The 21,253-nt window shown below is 45.7% G+C and overlaps 1 protein-coding gene across 3 annotated transcripts in view; it reads left to right on the top strand.

Annotated features, from left to right (window-relative positions):
- Positions 1-17,383, top strand: part of chl1b (cell adhesion molecule L1-like b) — a 132,030-nt gene extending 114,647 nt beyond the window's left edge. For 2 of the 3 annotated variants that reach the window (XM_063215270.1, XM_063215269.1), the window contains exons 23-27: positions 1,018-1,197; positions 5,735-5,806; positions 12,221-12,352; positions 12,847-12,919; positions 17,044-17,383. In XM_063215270.1, coding sequence (XP_063071340.1) covers positions 1,018-1,197; positions 5,735-5,806; positions 12,221-12,352; positions 12,847-12,919; positions 17,044-17,317 — 731 coding nt within the window. In that variant the 3' untranslated portion in view covers positions 17,318-17,383. The remainder of the gene's footprint in view (positions 1-1,017; positions 1,198-5,734; positions 5,807-12,220; positions 12,353-12,846; positions 12,920-17,043) is intronic. The other variant, XM_063215271.1, reaches the window with a different exon arrangement.
- Positions 17,384-21,253: the final 3,870 nt, after the last annotated feature.

Here is a 21,253-nt window from a genome sequence, read left to right as displayed (position 1 = left end):
GCCGGAGTGGCACCCTCTGCACCAGAGGAATTTAAAGAGCGAGTGCACATCTGTTCCAGAGTTAAGCCTGGGCCTCTAAAAGGCAGAGTCAAGTTAATATTTCACACGTTACTTTTCTGTTTTTTTTCTTCTTTTTGCATAACTAAACACCAAGGCCTTCATGCATGCCGGCTCTTTTTTCCTATCATGGGAGAGTGCTTTCTCGTTCTTGCTCCCGCTCTCGCTCCCTCTCTCTCTCTCTCTTGCTCTCTCTCTGTTAGTTTCTCTCTCTCTCTCTCTCTCTCTCTCTCTCTCTCTCTCTCTCTCTCTCTCTCTCTCTCTCTCTCTCTCTCCTCTCTCTCTCTCTCCTCTCTCTCTCTCAATTCAGATTCTCACACCAATTGGCTCCATACACAAATGGAGTCATTTTGACCAATGCTTGGGAATCTCATGAAGCATTTGAAATTTTAATGATGCCGCCCTCTCTCTCTCTCCGCTCACCTAAAGTGTGCCAAGAGTGCTCTTCTGTATCAGGTAACCTGCGGCGATGCGGGCACTAATGATGGATGAGAAGCGGCTTTGTGTGCCTAATGTTGGGGAATTGCTTTTCCTGTTCTTAGTGAACAGTCAATAAGTCAGTTTGTTTTCAGAACATGCCTTCCAGCAAATAGCTGTATCTAAAGATCTGTTATTGTTTTTTTTCTTCTGGTACTCATCACCGTGCGGGACTTGTGTCAGTAGCTAAATGGATACCTTTTTACATTTTTCCTTTGTGTGCAAAGGATTTTACTTGAACGAACACATTACTTTTTGTTTTTCGATTGGGCACGACACAGCTCAATCGAAAAGCAAAAAGTAGCACCCGAGTCGTGCTGTGTCGAGCTGTAGGCCTACCAGAAAACCAGCAGTGGAAAAGAGCCTTTATTGTCTTTGGGTTATAAGACAACTGATAATTAAAAAAATAGATTGACAAGAATCTTATTTACCTGGTCCTGAGTTTTGTCCTCTTTTCTGTTTTTCTTCCGCCTCTGTTTTCAGTCAACGACACGGAGGAGGTGGGCCCCATGCTGTCGGTGAACGTGAGCGATCCGGACACCAGCAAGTGGCTCCTGCAAGACCTGGAGGCCCTGAGCAAGTACAAGTTCTACCTGCAGGCGTGCAGCAGACTGGGCTGTGGCCCCGCCGCCAGCGAAGAGTGCTCCACCACGCCTGAGGCCAGTGAGTGTCAGGCCGGGGGGGGGTTCATGATCCGTGGGCAGGGCTGGTCTGGGGAAGAAATAGGGCCCGGGCACTTTCGGCTTAGAGGCCCCCCTCATAATTAGCAATGCAGAATTGACTCGCCGGCGGGCCCCGCACCCTTGTGGGCCCCTATTTTCAGATTTTTTTTTCTGAAAATAGGGGCCACAAGGGTGCAGGGTCCACCGGTATGCCAGATGGCCAGAGGGAGGTCATGATGCGTGGGGAGGAGAGAGGGCAGCTGGGATGGAGGATTGGGGGAGGTCATGCATGATCCGTGGGGAGGAGAGTGGGGAGTTTGGATGGAAGATGGAGGGGAGTGGGTCATGGGTGATCTGTGGAGAGGGGAGCTGGGGAGTTTGGATGGAGGATGGGTGTGGGTCATGGGTGATCCGTGGAGAGGAGAGTGGGGAGTGAGGAGCTGGGATGGAGGATGTGGGTGGGCAGGGATGGTTCTAGTCAGTTTGGTGCCCTTTAGGCGATCCTCCTCTTTCCTTTTTTGTGCATTTAGAAATTGTCATCTGTAAACATAGTGTCGTACTACATCTGATCAAGCACAACTGATCGGGTACCCACACATGTACTGAGTGCCCATGAATAATAACTATCAATGTGAATTTTGATTTCACTTTCGAGCGTTACTAGTATGATGCCACCAAGAGATTTGACAACCGAGGAGACCACCTTGTCTGTCTATGCCCAGCATCGGCCCTGGCGGTGGGTCATTGTTCTGCTAAACCAGGGGTGGAGAACCTATGTCTCGAGGGCCATTTGCGGGCATAATTTTGTTGTTATGCAGCTTCACATGATATATGGCATATTTTGTAAAAGAATCTTAGGAATTACATTTACATTACAATTCTGTTATATTCAGGGTACCCAGAGAAGGTGGTGCTTGTTTAAAAGGTGGCTGCCTTCTATATGGGCCTAAAGTGAAGGGGAAAATCCTGGTTTGTGTTCGTAGAACAGCCCTCGGAGGACTTTTACAGCCCTCGGATGAATTTGAAGTGGCCCTTCGAATGAAAAAAGTTGCCCACCCCTGGTCTAGGCCTGTGGTAGCATCGGCCCTGGCGGTGGGTCATTGTTCGGCTACACCAAGCAGGGATTGACAGGGGGAGATGAAAGGGGTTGGTGGGTCAGGTAAACCAAGCAGGCGGTAGACAGAGGTGCGGGAGGTGACAGGGGAATGAGGGACTTGAGAAAGGACATCGGTGCTACAGCCGCTGACATTTCCCAGGGAGGACTACTGAGTTCAGGTTACAACCCACAAGGCCACCACCCAGCAGCAGGACATGGAGAGTTCAGGAGAGTGTAGTAGTTTGAAAGAGCAGTTGTTTTGAACCGGGTAAGGGGTTTCACTACAAAAAACTGAAATCTTAGCAAGCTTAGTGTCAAGTTAAAAGCATATACCAGTCAATCTTAAACCCTTAGCACAGAGCCTTTGTTATAACCTTACTGTCATCAAAATTGTAATGGCTATGTCTTCCTGACTTAAGACCAATTTAATAAATAGGTGCTATTTTTTAGATTGGCTAGAAGCTTTTTACTTGAAACTAGAAAAATAAGCTTGCTAAGGTTTCATTTTTTGCACTGTTGTTTTTTGCTGTTGGCATTGTTGGCTTTTTATCAGCCAGCCAGCCAGCAATCCAGGCTTTTAAAATATACCCACATACTTTTTGTTATCATTAGATTTTTGTTTGTTCGTTTTACACTAAAACAATATTACAAGGGCGTGTAAAACTGCCTTTCATTCATCATAGTCACAAGAGGGTTAAGCATTTTTATTGATTTCAGGCTCTAAGGCACTTGGTGTGTGATGTGGTGGTGTCTGTGGGGGTGTGTGATCTCTTTTTTTGGTAGTGCAAATTGGGAATCATGCTCCCTCCCCAAGTGCTAATAATTAGCGGTGCAGCAGACTCCACCGAGACTCCATCCTCAATGTCACCCAGCGAGCTGGAAATGTAGGACAGTCTGCAAGTTTTTTTTACGGTATATTTAGACCTCAACACTGTGACAGTGACATGCCTCACTGCAGCCATCATGTCACATGTACGCCAGCCAGCCAGCCAGGCAGGCAGGCAGGCAGGCACATGACGCATACCCAGTGGAGCAGGGAATGAGAAAGAAGGTCTTTTTAATTAATCGTACCATTGGTAATTGAAAAAAAGCCCACACCACTACACCCACAAAGTGTAATGTAAAACGCGTCTGTCCCTTGCTAATTTAATGAGTCAGAGAACAGGTGTCTTGTTTTCCGGAGGGTAAACGTTACGTGACGCATGTTTGGCTTGCAGCAGCAGTGTGAACATGTTCAGTGTTTTCTGCTGCTTTTTACACGGTTCTTCGTGCGCGAGACGGGGAGGCTTACGTGCGTTTCGTGCTTGCTTGCCTCAGCTCTCTTGCTCTCTCTATATATCTGTGCTTCTTTGTGCCCTCTTTCTCTCTCTCTCTCTCTGAGAGGGTGTTTGTGTGTGTGTGTGTGTGCACACACGCGCGTGTGTGTCTGTGTGTGTGTCTCTGTGTGTGTGTGTGTGTGTGTGTGTGTGTGTGTGTGTGTGTGTGTATGTGTGTGGGCGCCTGCGTGCGTACAGTACGTGCGTGCGTGCGTGTATGCGTGCGTGTGTGTGCGTATGTGTGCGCATGTGTGTGTGTGTGTGCGTTTGTATTTGAGGGTTGTATGAGGGTGAGTGAGTGAATCCACATGTGTGCTTTTAAGCTGCCATCACGCCTGTTGAAGATAGCAGCTCTACAGCTTGCCCTGCGCATCTGTCATCTCCACAACACTTTTTTTTCTTCTTTTGTTTTCTCTCTCTTTCTCTCTTTCTCTCTCCCTCTCTCTCCTTTTCTCTTTCACTCTCCCTCTCTCTCTGTCTTTTTTCTCGTTCTCTCTCACCAGCTCCAACAGGCACGTCAAGCCGCAACTTCAGTATGAACTCCCATGTTTTTTTTTTCCCGCTCGTTAAAATTCTAGATAGTGTTCCCTTTAGAGTAGCATGTCAACTGTTTGCAGTGTGTTCTTTCAGCTGTATTCTGAATACATGATTCGGGCTTATGAATCCCAGGGACATTTCGTTCCCTGAGGCTTGCCGCACAATATGGCTGGGTCAATCCACGATATTATTCAGAAAATATAAAATCAGAGAATACAACTGAAAGTGTAGTAGTCATGACAGTACACATGCTGACATTAAATCAAACCATTTGAGCCCCAAACAGCATTGTGAATCAGGCTTAATTAGGCACTAAATGGTTTGATTTAATCCTCTTCGGTGTATCCGAAAACGGTGAGTCCAGTCAGCGGTGATGGTGCCAGTGTTGTTTATGTGTGCTCGCCAGTGATAAGGACTGTGACATCAGATTAGAACAGCGCATCATCGCCACAATGCTGTGGGTGCCAATTACGACCCTGTCACCAGCCTGCCACCGTCTCATGCTAGACACAGACAATTAAAGCTCTTTAATCATCTAAACACGTGTACATCTCACTCGAGATTCATGCCAGCACGCAGGTCACCGTTTTTTCTTTTTTCATTTTTTTAAAAAATAGAGAAGGAAAAAAAAAACGAAAGTGGCGATGGCGTTTGCATGACTGATTATTCTGACCCCTACAGTGGCTGTGCCATCATCATGAGTGTGGTGATGATTTGTGTTTTGCGCCTGCCGCTGTGTGAGAATGGTTAGCAGCACAGGGCTGGACTGAGGGAGCAATAGGGCCCGGGCACTTTTGGCTTTAAGGGGCCCCCCTCATAATTAGCGGCGCAGAACTGACTCACCGGTGGGCCCCGCACCCTCGTGGGCCCCTATTTTCTGAAATGTAAAAAAAAAAATACATTTCTGAAAATAGGGGCCCACGAGGGTGCATGGCTCACTGGGAAATGGCCGGTATGCCAGATGGCCAGTCCAGTCCAGTCCTGTTAGCAGCACAGCGCTCATTTCCACCAATCCCACCGCTAGCGAGGCCCCTACCTGCAGAGACTTGTCGTCACCTGTGGATAATTGTCCTTGTCAGCCCGGCGCCCTTGCCTGTGGCACTAAGCACACTGTTGTCACAATACTTCATCAGGCTGCACCAACTCATCTGCATACACATAGCTCTGTGTGTGTGTGTGTGCGCGTGTGTGTGTTTTGCAAGATTAACAGCACATATAATGTGCCCTCTAAATATAGTCCTGTCAGAATCGAGCGAATATTATGTATATCTGTCAGCATCGATTTCAGCGGACAACACTGGCATCATTAAGGTGTTAAGTAGGATATGCTCAAAATATGACTTCTGTTTGTGTAAGTGGCATAATATGGTAGATGTAGCGTGTGTTAGCAGCTGTTCATGTTTACGTAGCCTCCGAGTTCCTAGTTCCAACCGCCGGAAAATTAATCCTAGACACGTAGCTAGACCATTTTAACTTCCGTTTTTACTTCCTACTAGTTACGTAGTTTTCCTCATCTATATTTTTCGTTTGCTCTATGCTAGCTTCTGCTGCTGACTGCAAGACTTTTCCCTTTTCTTTTCTTTTTTTAGGCCCGACAAGCACGCGCTCTCCTCCGAGCACCACCGTTTCCCGCAAAGCCAATGCCACTCTTTCCTCCTTAGGTACAACATTGCATTCACACAACAGCCATTTTAAATGGCACTCAAAGGTTAATTGCGCGCAACGTGTAGACGACTATCTTCGATCTTTCGGGGGTGGTGTGAGTGAGGGGGTGAATGTAATCCCCTTTGTCTTACTGTTTTTGCTTTTTTTTGCTTAGAAAACTGCTGAATTCCGCTTCGAAATAAGGAAAAGGTAGCACTCAGCTCTTTTGCTTAATTCTGGGGTCCTGTAGGTGACTGACTGGCTTTTTCTGCAGCGTGTCAGAGAGACATATAAAACTCTGATGAATGGCTCACCTCTAGCCTGGCAGGGGATTTTCACTGATGCCCGCCCGGCACCCGCACCCCTTCTGCAACCCTCCTCCGCCCGCACCCCTTCTGCAACCCCCCTCCGGCAGACTGCAAAGACGCGGAGCAGACAGGATTGCGAGAGCCGGCAGGATCAGACCTCATACGCTGCAAGACAGCAGGGCACCAGGAGGGGTTGAAACCCCTGACAGCCGCGCCGCGCATGTGTTAATATGAGAGAGAGATGATGCACAGAGAAGTCATTTCAGTCTGGAGGCAGTTCAACTCAGGTTTAGTCATGGGTTTTTTTCCCTCTTTTCAGTTTTTTTTTTGGGAAGGGGTGGGGTGGCATCAAATTGGAAATCATGACACTTTTTACCCTGGATTACAACAGGCACCCTCTGGAAGCACTGCTCTGTGAGTCAGAATATAAAGAAAGGAAGGTAGACTGCTTGTGTACTATATATAGAGGGTCCAGAGTTAAGCTCTTTGGCCCGGGTATGCTTTTGATAAGTGACTACATGAACACCCAAGGGGGAGGCTGGAGGCTGGAGGCCAGGCCTACTGTAGATGGAAACCCCTCTGCTTGTCTCAGTACAAGTACACTGAGGGTGAGTGGAGACAGTGGGGTGTAGCGGGGTGGGGAGCAGATCATTTGGGTGGGTGGCTGGGTGGTGTGATGGGGTGGGTGTTAGCATCCTTGGTTATTTAGGCTGTCGTCATATTTAAGGACACATGGGGTGGGGGGTAGAGGCAGGTCCTGACAGTTTTTGACTAGGCCTGGGACAAAGTCCCCACCCACAATGTACAATGTAATGGGGACCCAATCCTGCCCTCTTCCCTGGACCCAGCAGAACTGACACCTTTGTCCCACCCCTGTTGTCTTTCCTGTGTAGCGGGGTAGGGGGTGTGCCCTCCCCCACTGCGTTGGCAGATGCTCTCCGTGGCGCTTTTCACCAGCTGGAGCAGAGTGACAAACCCTACCACCAGCCATCCTCACCCCTCATTCTCACCCAGGCCTGGACTGGGGGAGAAAGAGGGCCCGGGCACTTTTAGCTTAAATGGGCGCATCATATATAGTGGTGCAGAACTGACTGACTGGTGGGCCCCGATACCCTCATGGGCCCCTATTTTCAGACATGTTAAAAAATAACATTAAGGACATTCGTTCCTATATTTTTTTGGTAACACTTTATTTTAGGGACACATCTATTAGCACTAATACATACAATATTAATGCCTGTGTAAGTAACTTGTAAGGCATGTACTAAGCAAAATAAGACAGTTGTTAAGCATGTATTCACAAATGTCTTGTTCATGCCCAATTAGGGATTTATTACTAATATAACCTTAGTAAGGACCAGTAAGCCTATATTTCTATTTATTAGTAAGTAGTAAGTGGCAGAATACAATGTGTATAAGCTCCCGACACACTGTGTGAACAAACCCTGAACAGTGTGAAAACAGATGCAGAATAAGGGTCCCTATTCTAAAGTGATGCATTGGTCAGCCCAGATGGCTCAGGGCCTCTGCACTACCAAAGTCCTAGGGCCCCCACACCACCCAGGCCTGCACTACCTAGCCCCCCCGATCTACAAAGTGTAAGGGTATATCAAATAATTAATATTTACCCAGCTGAGTCATCTAGTTTTCTCTTGTTCATATCAATGAGAGGGAGGTAACAAGAGCCTATATATAGCAAGGATTGAACGTACACTTGTCAATGGCGTGGGTTTGGTGAGATGTAATTTTTTGTCATGTACCACTGAGTTTTAATTGTAAAAAAAAACCAAAATAAATGCAGAACATTAGAATAATAGATTTGAAGCAAAAAACTAAACTACTCTTTTGTGATAATTAAGTGAATGTTTGAGAACATTAGCTTCAAGAAGTGCAGTGCATGATGGGTACGCAATCTAGGCCAACAGACAACCTACCCAGCTCTGAGCCTACGTCCTTAGCTCCTCCCCTCACTTGTGAAATTTAGTTGCTATCCAAACAATTTGCCATGTACGTAACAACATAAATATTATCATTGCTGCATTGGCCATGCATTGCATTTCTGACTAAGGGCGTAGCCTACCCATCATGCACTGCACTTCTTGTAGCTAAGTTTTCTCAAACATTAACTTATTTATCAGAAAGGAATAGCTTAGTTTCGCTTCCAAACTATTACTCATCGTTATATTCTGCATTTATTGTAGGGTTTTTACAATTAAAACTAATTGGTGTATGAAAAAATGACATCTCACCACCCACCGTCATTGATAACTTTACGTCCAATCCTTGCTATATAATGCTTCCAATTACTCATTGACATAATCAGTAGAATAAGTGAGATCTTCATACCTACTGAGACCAATGTAGACTCTGAAATGTTTTTACACTTTGCTTCCCGGGGGGGGGGGCGGGGGGTGGGGGCGGGGGGGGGGGGGGGGGGGGGCGTAGAGTGGGGGCCCTAGGTAGTGCGGGTCCCTAAGCCATCTGGGATGAGCAATGCATCACTTTAGAATAGGGACCCTTATTCCACATCTGTTTTCACACTGTTCAGGGTTTGTTCACACAGTGTACCAGGAGCTTATACACATTGTATTCTGGCCCTTACTGCTTACACATAAATAGAAATCTAGGTCTACTAGGTCCTTACTAAGGTTATATTGGTAATAAATCCCTTATTGTGCATGAACAAGACATTTGTGAATACATGCTTAACAACTGTCTTATTTTGCTTAGTACATGCCTTACAAGTTACTTACACATGCATTAATATTTTATGTATTAGTACTAATAGATGTGTCCCTAAAATAAAGTGTTACCATTTTTTTTTACATTTTTGAAAATAGGGGCCCACGAGGGTGCAGGGCACACTGGGAAATGCCCGCTATGCTAGATGGCCAGTCCAGCCCTGTTATTTTTAGTGCCTTTTGTGTGTCACTTGAAGTCACACTGATACACGCCCGTGATTAACAGGAATGTCACCGCCACTGAAAAATGCACGACAATTAGGGTTGTGTGTGTGTGTGTGTGTGCATGTCTGTTTGTGAATGAAGGAGACTGATCAAGTGGGTGTATGTGTCTATACTATGTATTTGAGTGCGTCCGCGCGTGCGTTTGTGCGTGTCTACATGCAGAAGTGCCGACAGGGGGGGACAAAGGGGACAGTTGTCCCGGGCCCAGGGAGAGAATTCAATCTATTGGGCAGGGGAGCCCTTTCAGATGACTTTGTCCTGAGCTCGGCCAAAGCTGTCAGTGGCCCTGCCTGCATGCGCCGTGCGCTTGTGCGTGTGTGCGCATGTGGTCGCAGGTGTCCTTGACTGGCACATTATTCAGCTGGGATGAAGGAGTCGTGACTGGGAGGGAGGCTTTGCATCTTCTTCTTGGGCGCATGTCGGGGGGCGTTGTGGCGAGGGGGTGGGACTGAAGGTGTGATCTAGCTCGGCCCACACTGTGGGTTGTCTCTTGAATGGAAGGGACTGTGTACAGTGAAAAGAACAGTGTTAATTTAACACACGGAACCAAACACACTCTAAGATGTTAAATCGACACTCTAAGTGTTGAATTAACACAGTGTTATTTTTCTGCCTAAATATCAAACTTGGTGCACACATAGTGTGCTGTCAGTGAAATACAGGCCTTGTAGATGTGATCATACTCTCGGCCCACACATAGTCGGTTTTGCCTTGACATAAGCCCCTAATATTGACAGAGACACCTCTATGTCTTTCCACTGCATCTGGGACAAAAAAGGGAGAAAAAAAACTGGTGGTGCTTACATCTGCCTTGTTTCCGCTCCTGTCAGGGATGTCTAGCAGTGAATTTGTTTGGGGTTTTTTAGGGGTTTTTTTTACAAAAGGCTCCACAGAGATGTGTTGCAGTCAAACGTGTTCCTCAATAAACCGTAATTACATGCCAGTGAGCAAAAATTGTGTTGGCATTGTTGCCGAAGACAAAATAAATGACTTTTAAAGAGAGAACAGAGGCGACGAGTGGGCAAACTGAAGCTGACTTGATAGCTCTACCTGTGCCTCTTCACACAGCTCCATTCTGTGTTCTGCTGGTGAATCTCCCTCTTTTTCACATCCCACTCTGGGGGGACATTAAAGGAAGATTCTCATCGCTGCGCGCATTTCTCTGTCTGGGCCAGTGTAGGTGTTGAACACAGAATAGAACGATTCTCGACACGGACCCACAAAACCAGACTGCTCTAATTTGCAACCACTGCATTTGTCCATCCCCCTTTTTTCTGTTTGGTGTTTTATTTCTTTTTTTTTTTGGGTTCATGTTACTGTTCTCTTGTGTATGAGTTTCCAGTGCCCAGCAATGTGTTATACAGACCCTGCCTGGAGGGAGCTGCGCTGCCTTGTGTGCCGTTGAAGGGCAAACATATACATCATGCATAAGTACTGCTTGGACGTAAATAATCGCACAACAGTATCCTCACTCCGCACGCCTTCGCCATACACCACTAACATTGCACTTGTATGTACAAAGTCAGTCAGTTTTGTCTCCATTGTCCTCTGTCTCTACTAACATTCTCTCTATCTCTCTTTTCTCTCTTTTTTTCTTCTCCTCTTCTATGTGTGTGTACATATTCTCCTTCTCCTTCCGACCCTGTGGTACCCGTAGTGCCTGCCGTTATGAATGTTAGCTCCTCAGTTAGCGACAGCTTTGCAAATATCAGCTGGCTTCACGGTGGCGAGCGGCTGGAATCAAAGTTGTATGTCGCATACATGAACAACCGTAAGCCAACCTTCACTTCCTGCACTCATCTCTAGCCTATTTGATGTCAACATACACCATATTACCATATTACATACAACACCATATTACCATATTACATCTTTCATCTCTTCTTACCCCATGTCTTTCTTGAGTATGTGTTTGTGTGTCTCTCATATATTTGTGTGTGTGTGTGTGTGTGTGTGTGTGTGTGTGTGTGTGTGTGTGTGTGTGTGTGTGTGTGTGTGTGTGTGTGTGTGTGTGTGTGTGTGTGTGCGTGCGTGCGTGCGTGCGTGCGTGTCTGATGTTTGTGTATTCTTCTGTGTGTCTGTGTCTGTCTGTGTGTCTGTGTGTCTGCATGTGTGTGTGTGTCTGTGTATGTTCTGTGTCCAAGTCTATGCACGTGTAGTAGTCCACTAACCCATCATCAAGCCATTTCACGCTCTTATGCACTAACACTGCCTGATTGTGCACCTCTCGTAGGTGAAGGTAACTGGAAGATTTCAGAGGCATTACACCCCTCAAACACCTTCCACGTCATTGAAGGGCTCGAACCCGGGACCGAGTACACGGTTCGCCTAATGACAAAGAACGGGCTTGGTAATTCTAGTCTTTTTGAAGATGTTATCAAGACCAGGGGTGAAGGTGAGGCTGAGGAGTGGTTTTTTTTCTTTGTTAGAGGAAACAAAATCTCTGCCTGATGAAGGTCAAAAGATCGGAAGCTTGCAGTTATCTCATTAGAGCCTTCTTTTCACAAGATCTGAAGTATAGATTTTTTGTTCCTCAATCAACGAAATCTCCACCAAAAGTTTACCTGTGCTTCCCATTTTATTTATTTATTATTTATTAATTTATTTGCTCCCCATTTTATTTATTTATTTATTTCAGTTGGCTGTTGATAATCAAGAATGTCCTTGTCTGGAGTTCAAATGTGCTTCTCGATCAGCAGCTGTTGTCGGGTAGGGGGGTGGGGAGGGGGGTGGGGTGCTGCTGTTGGGGGAGGGGGTGGGCTGGGGTGAGGTTGCTGCTCCTTCGCCCGCCAGCCAGCCTGATGCCTGATGAGCAAAAATTACGCGCCGGCGTCTCCTCCAGCTTGATTAATTGGACAGGCGGACTTGTCTGTTTAATATTAATACAGCTGCGACGATGCATTCTCATTCTGTTTGGAAGCCACACCACCACCACCGCCAACAGCGAAGCGTCCTCAAAATGCAGCGGCAGGCAAGCGGCGTCAGATAGCGGCTGACTTGCGTCGATTGTAAAACACTTCAAGTCAGACGCCCTTCCACTCCTGTGCGGTGGCGGCAGGGTGAGGAGGGAAAAGTCAAGGCAAAGTCACAGAGTTCTTTTCCCCTTTTTTTCTTTCCTTTTCTTTTTTTGTCCCTCTTTTTCTTCCTTTTGCAACAGGTCGTGCCAGCATCCACGGAGGCATTTCCACGCAGGGCTGGTTCATCGGCGTGATGTGTGCCATCGCTCTCCTCACGCTCATTGTCCTCATAGCCTGCTTCGTCAACAGGAACAAAGGAGGGAAATATTCAGGTACTCACAACACGACAGGCAGGGTGATAGACACTTGGGTGTTGCTGAAGCCCTGCTGCTGAAGTGCCTTGTTGTCGATGTTGCCCAGAATAATATGAAACAGTAGAGTGTGTTAACGGCAAGCCGGCAAACTCTGGTGATGGATATTGTAAGCATTTTGTCTTCTCTGGTGTGCTATTGCACTCTACCCTTGACTTGGCTTACTCTGTGAATAACAAAAAAAAAAAGTCTCCTGCTACATTCCCTTGCTTCTGCACTCAAAAAGGGTCATTCAATTTTTTGAAATCGATTTATAGATAATAAAGAGACAATTTCTATGTGTGTAGCGTAGCAGCTTTACTTTTTCACTTTATGTGGGTGGTGTGTGCGACTGTGCGTACATGCTTGCGTGCGCGTGTGTGTGGTCTGCCACTCAACTCACTGAATCATCTGACCGAAGAAGAAAAAAATAAACAAAAAAATTGATAGCTGTGTGTTCCCGCATTGCATTGCAGTGAAGGAGAAAGAAGACCTGCACCCAGACGTGGAATCCCAGGGGATGAATGACGACACCTTCTGTGAATACAGGTAACAGCCAGCGGGGAGCTAACACCTCTCCAGATACCGTATGTGTCCCTGCACAGCACACAGCACCAACACACTGATGCTGACAACTGACAACTGCAGATGTCAGACAAGATGAGAATCATGTGCTAGCACTTAATGGCACCCTCACCACAGTCAGTCAGCCCTGTTGTTTATAGTTCACACCAACCCACTCAATAGCTAACACCACGAAACCCAAAACACTCCAGCCCTTACAACCAAACACTCATCCCCTCCAGGAGCACAGCACCAAATGTTGGGCTCTATGTACAACCAGCTCCAATGGTATATGATGTGATATGATATTGATAAGCAAAAAAATCGGACTCCTTGTCAGCCAATCCCCCCACCCCCTTAGCAGTGCCCCTGTCCCTGTCCTCTACCTACCCTAAATTCAACCGTCACTACAACCAACACCCCCCCCCCACCCACCCCCCCCGCCCCCTCACCCCCATCCTAGCATTTACAGTGTTGTAAAAAAACATCTGACTCCTGTGGGCCCCCTCATTATAAGTGAGGTCCTGGTGACTCCACCCCCCACCCCCACCCCCTCATTCCGACACACCTGCTTACAGCCAACCACTCCACCCTCCCTGCCCAGTCAAATCAATTCAAGTCCTCCCCCCTCCACCCGAACCCACCTTTTACAGCCAACAACCCCCCAGGCCAAGTCCCAGCCACTACAACTCACTCTACAGTAGACTAGACTACAACTACCCCCCCCCCCCCCACACACACACACACACACACCTGGCCCACACCTCCCCCACCCCCTCTGATAACTGTCTATTCTGCATCTCTCCCGTCAACTCAAGAACACCGCTCGCGTCCGAGCATCACATGGAGCAGCAAAGCGACCCCTGACCAAGCTGCCTAATAGGTTGGGTAACTGTCAACTGCGTGATGGCAAACAACCACAGGCCCCCCCGAGGGCAGTTGTTGTTGTTTACACACCTGTGCACTCCTGCGTGTGTGTGTGTGTGTGTGTGTGTGTGTGTGTGTGTGTGTGTGTGTGTGTGTGTGTGTGTGTGTGTGTGTGTGTGTGTGTGTGTGTGTGTGTGTGCGCGTGCGTATGCTTGTGCGTGTGCGTGTGCGTGTGCGTGTGCGTGTGCGTGCGTGCGTGCGTGCGTGCGTGAATGTGTGTGTGTGTGTGACACCGGTGGGCCATGCTGCTGCGCTTGTCACTTTGTGATGAGATGCAGTCCTGTGCCGTGCCGGTGTCATGCCGTGCTGAGTGATTGCAGAGCTGGATCCTCAGTAACAGCCCCTTAGCTTGTTGCTCCTGGGTCACTGGCTGGCATACAGAATAATCAGAGTTGGGTAGAGTAGAGGTGGAAGTACTCTAACTTTGTACGTAATATCCTAATTCTAGTGCTGTAATTACATATATAAGTGTACTATACTTCTAATTTATACAACTCTGAGAATAATGCCACTTCCTTGGCTGAAGGCTGGCTGAGTAACTACTTCCTACATATAAAGTATTACGCATTTGTTAAGTATTTGGGTATTCTTCAATGATGATGAACAAAGTGAAAATAATATGTGATAAACAAATTATTATGTATGATATTTATGGAGCCGTTATTCTACAGTTTTGAGGTGTCATCAAATTACATTTTGTTTTTAAAGACAAAAAATCAATACAACATGTCTTCAATTTAATGTAAATATTTTCCAATAAATACCTTTCCATGTCTATTGGAAAATAATGTTCTGTATACTCTATAATCTGCAATTTACCAGTTAACTGTCAAATTACTCTAGCACAATCAGAAGTTAGTCATTTTGTTTGCTTTCTATGGAATCTGCTAAACGTTATTGCCTCTATAGCCAAGTATTCAAGAGCAACAGCTATTTAGGTATATCCCTGTGAATACAATAGCCCACCCCACAGTGCTGTGTACCCTTCCCCTAGAGTTAGAATCCCAAATCAGTAGATGTGAGTAGATGTGAGCATCCACAAGAGTTTTACAGTGGTCTTTTTCAAAAAAATAAACAAATGAAATGAAAATAATAATAATAATAATACATCTGTTTTATAGGTCTTGTCAGACTGTAGAAGTACAAAAATGTACCGTTTTTTCTGGGTTTTTTTGTTGTTGTTTTCCTTCTCTTTTCCCAAATTATCACTATTGAATGTAGCTCCTCAATTAAAACATACCTTTAAGTTAAGGCTGAAGAATTTGCATCAAGGAGCAATACTACTATTCATTTCATGTTGTGCACTTCTGTTATGCAATTGGCAGTCTGTGAGCATCTTTTATGCTGGAGCAGATAGCCATTGGATACTGAATCATACTCAAGGTTACTTTTAAGCCATGGGAACAGATTTGGTTTGGGAAATAAGCAAAAGATTGTCAGAGGACAGAGTGATTTTTCTTTCTCCAAATGCTCTCTAGTGGCTGTTGACATTTCTAAGTGTTTGCCCTGTAGAGAAAGAAGGGTAACACATACTTGACGCCGATGTCATATGCATGCCATTACAGTGTCATAACAGTGTCATGGCACAGGTATGCACGTATCATAAACATTATGTCCATGTCATAAACATTTTATGACTGTTTGCCTTCAGTGACATTCGCTTATGGCAAAGACAACCGGTTGTTAACCGAATGTCACTTGATTTTAGGCCAACAGTCATTAAATGTTTATGACATGGACATAATGTTTATGACATATCTATGACTGTGTCATGACACTATTATGACACTGTAATGACATACATATGACACCGGCGTCAAGTAAAGTGATACCGAAAGAAGAGTAGTACATCACACCTGCTCCCCTGTGATGCCCCTCACTTTGCTGCACGCTGTAGATAATATCACAGTAGAAATACATCATCTGAGTGGAGCAGCAGCTTTGCCTCTTTGCTTACCATTTAACTGTACAGTGAATACCGTGGACACCTCTGTCTCTGTCTCTGTCTCTGTCTCTGTCTGTCTCTCTCTCTCTCTCTCTGTCTCTCACTCCCTTTCCATCTCTTTCCCTCTATCTCGCTTTCTCTCTTTCTGCATCGCTCTCACCCTTTCTCTCTTTTTCTTAATCTCTCTCTGCCTCTCTCTTAATCTCTCTCTCTCAGCCCCTTTTCCCTCTCTTTCTCTCCCTCCCTTCCTGCATCTATCTCTGCTCCTCTCTCTCTCTCGCTTCCCTTCTTCCCATCTCCCTACTTTCTCTTTACTACATTTCCAAGTACATAGCAAAAAAGAATCAGTGTTGGTCCAACACTAAAAAAATCGATTATACATCTTCTTCTGTGTATTTGGTACCAGTAAGTACTCTGTAAGTGTTGAATTAACACTTCATTTTACTGTGTATTAGGTCGCAGAGTACTCTGTTACTGTTTTCAGGCCGACCAGAGCGGTGCCCGTGCCCGTGCCCATGCCCGTGCCCATGCCCATGCCCGCACCAGTTACGTTTGGCACTAAAGTGTTCACTTGTGAACCATCCCTTCATAACATTCATACCAAGTTCTGAACTGTTTTGCATGTGACTGTGTTACCCGGATGAACCTGCTGAAGTCGTCACGGTTCACGGAGAAAAACCTAGTATTTTTCGGTTCGCATTGCAAACCAACTTTCCAGTTCGCGAACGCTAACATCTGTGGCGTGAACACGCCGGCCTGTTCGCGATTAGGTGCGGGAATGGGCACCGGCACAATTCTCAGTTGGCCTGAACAGGCCATGTAAGTGTTGATCTAACACTGCATTCCACAGTGTATTAGGTCTCAGAGTACCTTGTGTTGAACCAATACTACATTATGCAGTATATTAGGCCCCACAGTACCTTAGAAGTGTTGGACTAACGCTGCATTTTACAGTGTATTAGGTCTCAGTAAGTACTCTGCCAGTGTTGATCTAACACAACATTTTACAGTGTATTAGTTCCCAGAGTACCTTGTGCTGATCCAATACTGTATTTTACCGTGTATTAGGTCTCAGAGTACTCTGCCAGTGTTGAACTAACACTGCATTTTACTGTGTAGTAGGTCCCAGAGTACCTTGTAAGTGTTGATCTAACACTGTATTTTACAGTATATTAGGTCCCAGTAAGTACTCTGCCAGTGTTGAACTAACACTGCATTTTACCGTGTACCTACCCAGTGACAACGACGAGAAGCCCCTGAAAGGCAGCCTGCACTCCCACTCTCACTCGGCCAGCGGCGAGCTGAAGGCGGCGGAGACGGAGAGCGGCGACAGCATGGTGGACTACGGGGAGGAGGAGGAGGGCCAGTTCAACGAGGACGGCTCCTTCATCGGAGAGTACACCGACCGCAACCGCCGCAACACCAAGCCAGACAACAAGCCATCACAACAAGACAACAACATGGCCACCACAACAACAACAACAACAACAAACACACAAATTACGGCATGAGATGTGTGTTAAGTGTGTGTGTTAAGTGTGTGTGGGGGTTTACGTGTGTGCGTGTGTGTGTGTGTGTGTGTGTGTGTGTGTGTGTGCGCGTGTGTGTGTGCGCGTGTGTGTGTGTGTGTGTGTGTGTGTGTGTGTGTGTGTGTGTGTGTGTGTGTGTGTGTGTGTGTGTATGCATGTGTGTGTGTTTTACATGAGCTTGTGTGTGTGCGTGTGTGTTTGTACTTGAGCTTGTGTGTGTGTATGTGTGTGTGTGTGTGTGTGTGTGTGTGTGTGTGTGTGTGTGTGTGTGTGTGTGTGTGTGTGTGTGTGTGTGTGTGGTGTGTGTTTGTGTGTGCACGCGTGCGTGTGCGTGTGTGTGCGTGTGCATGTGTGTGTGCGTTTGTGTGTGTGTGTGTGTGTTTGTACATGAGCTTGTGCGTGTGTGTGTGTGTGTGTGTGTGTGTGTGTGTGTGTTTGTACATCAGCTTGTGAGTGTGCGTGTGCGTGTGTGTGTGTGTGCGTAAGGTGAGGGATCAACACCATTCATCTTTAGGGGCCAGGGTTCCATTCAAACTCTTTTTTTTCCGTTTTGATCGATTGCTTTTGACTTTGTTGGGGGAGGGCAGGGAAAATAAATGACATAATCTATTTGGAAGCACAACTTCATGTGAATATTATTAATGTATTATTGTCAAGACACACTGTCATGCTCATTTTTACAAGGCTTAGTTCATTGCATATTGTAACTGATATTTCATTTCCAGTTGTATATACATACATGTGTTTGTGTGGGTGTTTTATATCACAGCAAACATGTCCAGACTTTCTCTCTCAGAGCTGCTCCCACTCGTGTCTTCTCTCTTTTTTTTTTGTAAATGCAGCTACTCTTTGTAATCCTTCCAGGTGTTCAAAAACATTCTCATGTCCTTGTTGTTATTTTCTTCTTGTAGCTCAAGCAAGTGTACGTGAAAAAAGAATTGAACATTGTTATTTTTCAGTTGAAGCAAATATTATTGACATTTTATATTTCAGATGCATTCATTAAATGTGATTTAATAAATATGCACCAATGTCTATGGACTCGTTTATCAGCTTTAATCAGCAGTAAAATACACCAACCTCATTTAAACCATTAAGACACAGAATTATAAATTTGCTATTACCAAAATGGCAACGACCAAGCCATAGTGCATTACTAAAGGTCCTGGGTTATGTCATAGTAGTGTAGTACTGTGGTGGTTCACTTTTTTCAATGGCTATTACGGCATTCCACTGGTGAAACGGCGTGCATTATGGAGCTACAGCACCTTAAAGGGACACTGTGAGATTTTTTGTTGTTTATTTCCAGAATTCATGCTGCCCATTCACTAATGTTACATTTTTCATGAATACTTACCACCACCATCAAATTCTAGGTATTCATTATGACTGGAAAAATTGCACTTTTCATACATGAAAAGGGGGATCTTCTCCATGGTCCGCCATTTTGAATTTCCAAAAATAGCCATTTTTAGCTGCAAAACTGACTCTACTTGGACCATACTAAAAAATACTTGTTTATTACTTAGTAAACTTTCATGTAAATATCAAATTTGGCGATAGCCAACCCAGTTTCAATGAGCAGCATAGTTGCAGTACCTTTTTTAACCATTTCCTGCACAGTGTCCCTTTAAGACATAACCACATACAGAACAGGCTGGTAGTAGTGTTAACATTTTTGCTTGGGTGCTTTAGTGTTTTTAAATCAGTGAAGAAAAGACCATGGAATAGAGCGTGAGCACATCTACTTCAGGGAGCCGGGCATTTTTACACATCCTTGCTTATAAAAGACCACCAGCTTTGTATGCGTGTGTGAGTCCGTGTGTGTAAAAAAGAACTTCTATTCATCCCTGCACCCCCCGCCTCCCTCCCTCCTCCTCTCCATCCAGCAGGGAAGGCCTTTTCTTCGCCAGCCGTAGCAAAAGGACTGAACCGTGGGAGTGTGTAGCTGCATTACATTCACAGTCATAATCACACCTCCACGCTGGAAGCAAATTCGGGCAGATTAAGGCCCTTCAGGCCCCGTTGTTTGCGAAAGTGGCGACATTATGCAATCCCTCGCTAAGACAAAAGTGTGCTCAGCGTACGAACCGTATACGGCAGAAAATGGGGAATAAATGGATGGATAAAATGGGGGGTGGGGTGGGGTGGTGGGGAGGTGGAGGAACTGTCGTGTTTAGTTGTGCCTTGTTCTTGATGCTGTGAAGTGCCTCCATTGAAATTGTACACGGCTGGTGGGGGAGTCGAGTCAAAACGCGCCGTTTTGGAGAGATGCCAACATGCAACATGCCGTCTTGGTCTGCCAATGGGGAGCTGTAGTGAAAGTAGGGGAAGGCAGCACATAGACGTGTATTGAGACAGGGCCCCTGTTCAACTCTGAGCAGGGAGGAGGAGAGGGGTGGGGTGGGGTGGGGGGAACGAGGGGCCCCAGAACCCTCATTACAATACTTTATCATTACATGAATTTACATTACACTTAGCTGGCGCCTTTTATCCAAAGCGACTAACAGTTATGTAGGTACAGGGTTTTGGTTACAGTCCCTCGAGCAGTCTGGGGTTAGGTGCCTTGCTCAAATGCACTTCAGCCATGGCTTGAGGTGCTGGTAAGGGTGGGATTTGAACTGGTAACCCTCTGATCAAAAAGCCAGCGCTCTAACCATTGAGCCATGGTTGCCATTTATACTGTATACTGTGTGGGGGAAGTCTATTAGATCACTTTGTGCCGGGTCCAGACAAAGCTGCCGGCAGCCCTGCCTGCCTCCGAGGAACTAGGGCAGGTTTACTGCTCTTGCAGGGGCCTGGGAGATACACACTGCACACTCACGAGTCATTAATTAAGGTGGCCAGCACGCTGCCTGAACAGAAACAGTAAGGAGCACAGCTGCACGCACGGCAAAGGAAAACAAACAAACAAACAAAAAAAAGAAAGGAAAAGAAAAGAAAGCGATCCATGCGCCCAGCCGCACGCATTCATCAAAATGATAGACCTCACAGTCTTGGGTTTGCGTCTATTATAGTGTTATTTATTGTCCTGCAAGTGCTGGAGTATTGCTTGGTCGGACAGATCTTGCCTTCTCACAGTAACTTTAAGAGTCAAGTGAGGACAGGAGAACATTTTTTTTAGTCCAGAATGTTGCAGAAAAGTTCTCTTGACAAGGCAACTTTATCACTAAATGTAATTAAAGCATACAACTACTGGGATGAATTTAGATTTTCCCAAGTCTTTTTTTTATTCAAGGCACGGCTAGATGCTTTTATATATATTGAACTGACTTCTAGACTGAATATATTGCTAAAGAAAATGCAGAGTGTTTTTTTATTATTTCAGTTTGACTGCATTATGGAAGGAGCACAAGTGATGGTGATGTTTCTTCCTTGACACATTAATAACAACTCTATTTGAAGAGTTCAGATGCAAAACCCCCTAAGTGCCTTTTCAGAAAATAATCTTAATTCATTTTTATTTCATATAAAGCTATCAAAATTGCATATTTTTAAATTTTATTTATGTAATATAACTATTTATATGTATTATCAAGTATATGAATGTAAACCAAACCAATAACGGGGTTCTCTAAAAATATAGAAGTTCAGGTCTTCAGAAATGGAGTTAGGGGGTTTTGCATCTGAACTCTTCATTTGTAGTTTCGCATCAACATGCTACCTGTATGTGTTCATGCCCCCCCCCCCCCTCTGTGTGTGTGTGTGTGTGCGTGTGTGTGTGTGTGTGTGTGTGTGTGTGTGTGTGTGTGCGTGTGTGTTGTGTGTGTGTGTGTGTGTGTGTGTGTGTGTGTGTGTGTGTGTGTGTGTGTGTGTGGGTCGAGTCATTAGGAGTGTGACTCAAGCGTTGGTGTCGGCACGATACAGGCACATTTTCAGCTCCGGGGCCTGTGAGACATCTGAGAGCATCTTCTCTAC

Source organism: Engraulis encrasicolus, chromosome 14 (genome assembly GCF_034702125.1).
Source record: "Engraulis encrasicolus isolate BLACKSEA-1 chromosome 14, IST_EnEncr_1.0, whole genome shotgun sequence".
NCBI lineage: Eukaryota > Metazoa > Chordata > Actinopteri > Clupeiformes > Engraulidae > Engraulis > Engraulis encrasicolus.
Note: the sequence above shows the minus strand (reverse complement) of the source record. Positions and strands in the feature narration are given on the sequence as shown.